At 46.2% G+C, this 8,853-nt stretch overlaps 1 protein-coding gene across 1 annotated transcript; it reads left to right on the top strand.

Annotated features, from left to right (window-relative positions):
• Positions 1 to 5,452: 5,452 nt before the first annotated feature.
• Positions 5,453 to 6,478, top strand: LOC121840983 (extensin-1-like). The gene has a single exon (XM_042306401.1). It carries the CDS (start codon positions 5,453 to 5,455, stop codon positions 6,476 to 6,478), a length of 1,026 nt encoding a protein of 341 aa, XP_042162335.1.
• The last annotated feature ends 2,375 nt before the right edge of the window (positions 6,479 to 8,853 follow it).

Raw genomic sequence — 8,853 nt, 5'->3', positions numbered from 1 at the left:
TGAGCCTGTTCTGAACAAATGACAGTACCTAAGTTACAAGATGACATGCTGTCATACCCTGGGTTGTTCTGAACACAATGAGCCTGTTTGTACAGTTACAAGATGACATAGTGTCATACCCTGGGTTGTTCTGAACACAATGAGCCTGTTAGCTGTACAGTTACAAGATGACATAGTGTCATACCCTGGGTTGTTCTGAACACAATGAGCCTGTTAGCTGTACAGTTACAAGATGACATGCAGTCATACCCTGGGTTGTTCTGAACACAATGAGCCTGTTAGCTGTACAGTTACAAGATGAATGTCATGACATTTGTACAGTTACAAGATGACATGCTGTCCCTGGGTCTGAACACAATGTTACAGTTACAAGATGACAAGCTGTCATACCCTGGGTTGAACACTGTAAGTTGATGACATAGTGTCATACCCTGGGTTGTTCTGAACACAATGAGCTGTTACAAGATACACCCTGGGTTGTTCTGAACACAATGAGCCTGTTAGTTAGTTATAAGATGACATAGTGTCATACCCTGGTTGTTCTGAACACAATGAGCCTGTTAGCTGTCAGTTACCCTGGGTTGTTCTGAACACAATGAGCCTGTTAGCTGTACTGTTATGACATGACAGCTGTCATACCCTGGGTTGTTCTACAAGAGCCTGTTAGCTGTACAGTTACAAGATGACATGTCATACCCTGGGTTGTTCTGAACACAATGAGCCTGTTAGCTGTACAGTTACAAGATGACATGTGTCATACCCTGGGTTGTTCTGAACACAATGAGCCTGTTAGCTGTACAGTTACAAGATGACATGCTGTCATAACCTGTTAGCTGTACAGTTACAAGATGACATAGTGTCATACCCTGGGTTGTTCTGAACACAATGAGCCTGTTAGCTGTACAGTGACAAGATGACATGCTGTCATACCCTGGGTTGTTCTGAACAGAATGAGCCTGTTACTGTTGTCTACAAGAGCCTGTTTATATAGTGTCACACCCTGGGTTGTTCTGAACACAATGAGCCTGTTAGACTCCTTTCATGTGCTCCAAGATGATATGATCCATTTCCTGAATTGCATTTCTGGCACTGTAATAGCTATGTTTAGCTGTAGTCATGTTGATAATAGAACAGGCTTTCAAATGATGTCCACCTGACCCTGATTACGATTTATAATGGACCGTTTCTGGATTGCGTAAACAACAACAGTAATTGTGTGATGGCAGGGATGCAAAGTTGTGTTCCAAACAACACAATTACAAGTGTGTTTGCACTACATCCTCAATGGCACAGTTAAGAGAGCTCAAAAAAGTACCCTATAGTTAGCTGAAGACTCTTCTTTGAGTCATAAAAGTGCATTGAAATGACTTAGAGAACTGTGTACACCTAACAGAGGTGTATGTCCTCTTGGAGACACCAGTTCACTCAAACCCTGGTCATTTTCTTTGTCTTATGTTGCACCTACCACACATTTTCCAGAAATATTCGTATCATGTTACTGAGTATTTTCTAATTTTGTTAAACAAATGAGGCAACAAGTACAGTAAATGTAAAATGCACATAAAGTCGACAGCGTAATGTTTGGATTTAGTCTGGTGTCTGGTGAACTGTTGTCTAATAATGTTCCTATAATCGACAAACTGTTCCCTTTCCATTGCTACCATGGTTATGCATACACTTTCATATTTCTTCTGTAAGAAACATTTTAAACACACACACACTTCAATTTAGCCTTGTCCATATACTGTAGGCCAATTCCCACGAGTGTAAAGGGTTAAGAACAGTGGAGGCTGCTGAGGGGAGGACGGCTCATATTAATGGCTGGAATGGAGCGAATGGAATGGTATCAAACACATGGCAACCAGGTGTTTAATGTATCTGATACCATTCCACCTATTCCTCTCCAGCCATTACCACAAGCCTGTCCTCCCCAATTAAGGTGCCACCATCCTCCTGTGGTTAAGACAACTAAATCAATCTGCTTTTTATCTCTGACTCCTTCCAATTTTTAAAAAACAGTTAATTCACTGAAGTGTGAAAATTCTTCCCCTTCTCTGCCTGAGCACGTTTAGTCAGACACTGGCATCATTACTGAAAAAGTGTGACATGGGATGCTTTTAATCATCATTTTATTTTGTCAGGCTATTTATTTGAGAGGAATGGTGGTTTAAATAACATTGGTCAGTCAGTTTGTTGCTCTTCCCTCTCCCAGCCTCAAGCTGACTCCACTGTTAACCTCTCAACTACTGGTGAATCAGTATGTTCTGACCCCCTGCTTGCTGAATAATTGACACATATCTTTAACCTGATGAGTATATCTGGTACTATCACCAAGGTTTGGAAGACAGCTATGGTACTCCCCCTTCACAAAGGTGGTGATCCTTGTGACCTGACCACTGAACAAAAATAGAAATGTAAAGTGTTGGTCCTATGTTTCATGAGCTGAAATAAAGGATCACAGAAATTTACCAATCACACAAAAAACATATTATTCTCAAATGTTATGTTGCTCAAATTGGTTTACATCCCTGTTAGTGAGCATTTATCCTTTGGCAAGATAATCCATCCACCTGATAGGTGTGGGATATCAAGAAGCTGATTAAACAGCATGATCATTACCCAGGTGTGCCTTGTGCTGGGGACATAAAAGGCACACAACATAATACCAAAGATCTCTCAAGTTTTGAGGGAGTGTGCAATTGGCATGCTGACCTCTGGAATGTCCACCAGAGCTGTTGCCAGAAAATGTCATGTTTATTTCTCTACCAGGTTGTTTTATGTTACAACACAGAACATTCAAATGCCTTTCTTGCAAATTCAAAACCCATCAGTGCAATAATCAAAAACAATGTAATACTAGAAAAAACACAAGAAATAAGAATAAGTAAATGAAATACACAATAAAGTAAGTATACTATAAACAAGAAATATTTAAAAAGTCAGTTCCAATACCAGATTTACATGTGCAGGGATAATGGAGTGATGGAGGTAGATATGTATAGTGGTAAGGTGACAGGGATACTGGAGTGATGGAGGTAGATATTATAGTGGTAAGGTGACAGGGATACTGGAGTGATGGAGGTAGATATGTTTAGGGGTAAGGTGACAGGGATACTGGAGTGATGGAGGTAGATATGTATAGGGGTAAGGTGACAGGGATACTGGAGTGATGGAGGTAGATATGTATAGAGGTAAGGTGACAGGGATACTGGAGTGATGGAGGTAGATATGTATAGGGGTAAGGTGACAGGGATACTGGAGTGATGGAGGTAGATATGTATAGAGGTAAGGTGACAGGGATACTGGAGTGATGGAGGTAGATATGTATAGGGGTAAGGTGACAGGGATACTGGAGTGATGGAGGTAGATATGTATAGGGGTAAGGTGACAGGGATACTGGAGTGATGGAGGTAGATACTGTATGTATAGCCGTAAGGTGACAGGGATACTGGAGTGATGGAGGTAGATATGTATAGGGGTAAGGTGACAGGGATACTGGAGTGATGGAGGTAGATATGTATAGGGGTAAGGTGACAGGGATACTGGAGTGATGGAGGTAGATATGTATAGGGGTAAGGTGACAGGGATACTGGAGTGATGGAGGTAGATATGTATAGGGGTAAGGTGACAGGGATACTGGAGTGATGGAGGTAGATATGTATAGGGGTAAGGTGACAGGGATACTGGAGTGATGGAGGTAGATATGTATAGGGGTAAGGTGACAGGGATACTGGAGTGATGGAGGTAGATATGTATAGGGGTAAGGTGACAGGGATACTGGAGTGATGGAGGTAGATATGTATAAGGGTAAGGTGACATGGATACTGGAGTGATGAAGGTAGATATGTATAGAGGTAAGGTGACAGGGATACTGGAGTGATGGAGGTAGATATGTATAGAGGTAAGGTGACAGGGATACTGGAGTGATGGAGGTAGATATGTATAGGGGGGAGGAGACAGGGATACTGGAGTGATGGAGGTAGATATTATAGGGGTAAGGTGACAGGGATACTGGAGTGATGGAGGTAGATATGTTTAGGGGTAAGGTGACAGGGATACTAGACTGATGGAGGTAGATATGTATAGGGGTAAGGTGACAGGGATACTGGAGTGATGGAGGTAGATATGTATAGGGGTAAGGTGACAGGGATACTGGAGTGATGGAGGTAGATATTATAGGGGTAAGGTGACAGGGATACTGGAGTGATGGAGGTAGATATGTATAGGGGTAAGGTGACAGGGATACTGGAGTGATGGAGGTAGATACTGTATGTATAGGGTAAGGTGACAGGGATACTGGAGTGATGGAGGTAGATATTATAGGGGTAAGGTGACAGGGATACTGGAGTGATGGAGGTAGATATGTATAGGGGTAAGGTGACAGGGATACTGGAGTGATGGAGGTAGATACTGTATGTATAGGGTAAGGTGACAGGGATACTGGAGTGATGGAGGTAGATATTATAGGGGTAAGGTGACAGGGATACTGGAGTGATGGAGGTAGATATGTATAGGGGTAGGTAGATACTGCATGTATAGCCGTAAGGTGACTAGGCAACAGGATATAAGATAAACAGTAGCAACAGCTTGTATGTGAGTGGGTGTGGGGGTGTGTAGAGTCAGTATAAATGTGTGTGCATATTGAGTGAGCAGATGATGGAGTGAGTGAGTGAGTGTATGTGTGTTGGAGTGACAGTGTGTGAGTGTATGTGTGTTGGAGTGACAGTGAGTGAGTGTATGTCTGTTAGTGTGTAGGGCCCTGTGAGTGTGCATAGAGACAGTGTGTTAGTGTGTAGGGCCCTGTGAGTGTGCATATAGACAGTGTGTTAGTGTGTAGGGCCCTGTGAGTGTGCATAGAGACAGTGTGTTAGCATGTAGGGCCCTGTGAGTGTGCATAGAGACAGTGTGTTAGTGTGTAGGGCCCTGTGAGTGTGCATAGAGACAGTGTGTTAGTGTTTAGGGCCCTGTGAGTGTGCATAGAGACAGTGTATTAGTGTGTAGGGCCCTGTGAGTGTGCATAGATATAGTGTGTTAGTATGTAGGGCCCTGTGAGTATGCATAGATACAGTGTGTTAGTCTGTAGGGCCCTGTGAGTGTGCATAGAGACAGTGTGTTAGTGTGTAGGGCCCTGTGAGTGTGCAGAGAGACAGTGTGTTAGTATGTAGGGCCCTGTGAGTGTACAGAGAGACAGTGTGTTAGTGTGTAGGTCCCTGTGAGTGTGCATAGAGACAGTGTGTTAGTGTGTAGGGCCCTGTGAGTGTGCATAGAGACAGTGTGTTATTGTGTAGGTCCCTGTGAGTGTGCATAGAGACAGTCTGTTAGTGTGTAGGGCCCTGTGAGTGTGCATAGAGACAGTGTGTTAGTGTGTAGGGCCCTGTGAGTGTGCAACGCTACAACCCAGCAGGCCTGGTGTAGAGCGAGAGACAGTCACCGACCACCGAACCTGCTATTGATGAGCCATCCACTACCAGACCAGCCATCCACTACCGGACCAGCCATCCACTACCAGACCAGCCATCCACTACCAGACCAGCCATCCACTACTGGACCAGCCATCCACTACCAGACCAGCCATCCACTACCGGACCAGCCATCCACTACCAGACCAGCCATCCACTACCAGACCAGCCATCCACTACCGGACCAGCCATCCACTACCAGACCAGCCATCCACTACCAGACCAGCCATCCACTACCGGACCAGCCATCCACTACCAGACCAGCCATCCACTACTGGACCAGTCATCCACTACTGGACCAGCCATCCACTACTGGACCAGCCATCCACTACTGGACCAGCCATCCACTACCAGACCAGCCATCCACTACCGGACCAGCCCAGCCATCCACTACCGGACCAGCCCAGCCATCCACTACTGGACCAGCCCAGCCATCCACTACTGGACCAGCCATCCACTACCGGACCAGCCCAGCCATCCACTACTGGACCAGCCATCCACTACCGGACCAGCCATCTACTATTGGACCAGCCATCCACTACCGGACCAGCCATCCACTACAGGACCAGCCATCCACTACCGGACCAGCCATCCACTACTGGACCAGCCATCCACTACCGGACCAGCCATCCACTATCGGACCAGCCATCCACTACCGGACCAGCCCAGCCATCCACTACCGGACCAGTCCAGCCATCCATTACTGGACCAGCCCAGCCATCCACTACCGGACCAGCCCAGCCATCCACTACCGGACCAGCCCAGCCATCCACTACCGGACCAGCCCAGCCATCCACTACTGGACCAGCCATCCACTACCGGACCAGCCATCCACTACCGGACCAGCCATCCACTACCAGACCAGCCATCTACTACCGGATCAGCCATCCACTACTGGACCAGCCATCCACTACCGGACCTGCCATCCACTACCGGACCAGCCCAGCCATCCACTACCGGACCAGCCCAGCCATCCACTACCGGACCAGCCATCCACTACCAGACCAGCCATCGACTAACAACTCCTGGTCGGGATGAAGAGCTGAACGATGTGTGAGTGAGTACCAATGGTCTCCAGTATGATGATGTTACTGATGAAGCTTTCTCCACCCTTTCCAGATGTGGCCTGCTACAACAAGACTGCTGAGGCCACGACTACCACATCAGAACCTCATGATGCCAACACCGAAGCGACGAATGCTCCATGCTAAACATCTATGGACTCTAGCTTGTATGTGGTGTGAGTTTATTTATTTAATAATTCATTAATTCATTAACTGTCTGATAAGTCTCTCTAGCAATATGGAAAACAATATGGTCCATTCTGATGTATAGACATTGTCACGCGGGACTAGGTGGGTGAGGAAGGAGTCAGGCGCAGAGAGTTCCACTGGGGAAAAAGTGCTCTTTAAGAAGGCACACCAAATTAGACAAGCCCAACAACACAGGGCGCGGACAGTAACAGTGACTACCCAAAACACAGGGTGCCAAGTCCAGAAAATACACACCTCTACCTAAAACACGTAACATAAAGACAATCCCGCACAAAACAAGGACAGGTACACGTACTTTAAATGAGGAAGCTCATTAAGCACATACAACAGAACACAGGTGAAACTATTAAGACAAAACAAACAGACAAACGAAAAAGGGATCGGTGGCGGCTAGTAGGCCGGTGACGACGACCGCCGAGCACCACCCAAACAGGCAGGGGAGCCAACATCGGCGGAAGTCATGACAGATATGGTCCAGTCACACATTCATGACCTGTCTACCATGAGAGAGAGGAGGCAAGGAGGGAGAGAAAGAGGGAGAGAGATAATAAGGGGGAAGGGGGGAAGGGGGGGTGAAGAGAGGGGAGAAGGAGAGGGGAGGAGAGGGAGAGTCCAGTCCTGTATACTTCCGGCCCGTCCTTGGACACTGTGCTATCTAACCTCCAAACGAGCCACAATGCAATACAACACTCCTTCCGTGGCCTCCAACTGCTCTTAAACGCTAGTAAAACCAAATGCACGCTTTTCAACCGTTCGCTGCCTGCACCCGCACGCCCGACTAGCATCACCACCCTGGATGGTTCCGACCTAGAATATGTGGACATCTATAAGTACCTAGGTGTTTGGCTAGACTGTAAACTCTCCTTCCAGACTCATATCAAACATCTCCAATCTAAAATCAAATCTAGAGTCGGCTTTCTATTCCGCAACAAAGCCTCCTTCACTCACGCCGCCAAACTTACCCTTGTAAAACTGACTATCCTACCGATCCTCGACTTCGGCGATGTCATCTACAAAATAGCCTCCAACACTCTACTCAGCAAACTGGATGCAGTTTATCACATTGCCATCCGTTTTGTTACTAAAGCACCTTATACCACCCACCACTGCGACCTGTATGCTCTAGTCGGCTGGCCCTCGCTACATATTCGTCGCCAGACCCACTGGCTCCAGGTCATCTACAAGTCCATGCTAGGTAAAGCTCCGCCTTATCTCAGTTCACTGGTCACGATGGCAACACCCACCCGTAGCACGCGCTCCAGCAGTTGTATCTCACTGATCATCCCTAAAGCCAACACCTCATTTGGCCGCCTTTCGTTCCAGTTCTCTGCTGCCTGTGACTGGAACGAATTGCAAAAATCGCTGAAGTTGGAGACTTTAATCTCCCTCACCATTTTCAAACATCTGCTATCTGAGCAGCTAACCGATCGCTGCAGCTGTACATAGTCTATCGGTAAATAGCCCACCCAATTTTACCTACCTCATCCCCATACTGTTTTTATTTATTTACTTTTCTGCTCTTTTGCACACCAATATCTCTACCTGTACATGACCATCTGATCATTTATCATTCCAGTGTTAATCTGCAAAATTGTAATTATTCGCCTACCTCCTCATGCCTTTTGCACACAATGTATATAGACTCGCTCTCTTTTTTCTACTGTGTTATTGACTTGTTAATTGTTTACTCCATGTGTAACTGTGTTGTCTGTTCACACTGCTATGCTTTATCTTGGCGAGGTCGCAGTTGTAAATGAGAACTTGTTCTCAACTAGCCTACCTGGTTAAATAAAGGTGAAATAAAAAAATAAATAAAAATATTGAAGCTGGTCTGGTCCAGGTGGGGTTTAGTCAGTCAGTGTGTTATTTTAGGAGGGCAGAAGGAGGGAGGGATGGAGAGAGGGATGGAGGGAGAGATAGAGGGATGGAGGGAGGGGAAGATGAATGGAGTTAATTAAGACGAGCAGGCGGAGGAGACAGTGTGGAATTACACAAACACTAATTAGAGTCTTCGTTAGGGGGCACAGAATGAGAGCAGAGCATCCATCATCTCAACTCGCACTCCTCCCTCTCTCCGCCCTCCTTCTTTACCTCATTTCTCCACTGCTCTGTCTTTCACT

The sequence above is a fragment of the Oncorhynchus tshawytscha genome, linkage group LG03 (genome assembly GCF_018296145.1).
Source record: "Oncorhynchus tshawytscha isolate Ot180627B linkage group LG03, Otsh_v2.0, whole genome shotgun sequence".
Classification (NCBI taxonomy): domain Eukaryota; kingdom Metazoa; phylum Chordata; class Actinopteri; order Salmoniformes; family Salmonidae; genus Oncorhynchus; species Oncorhynchus tshawytscha.
This window is presented reverse-complemented; position numbering and strand designations above follow the sequence as displayed.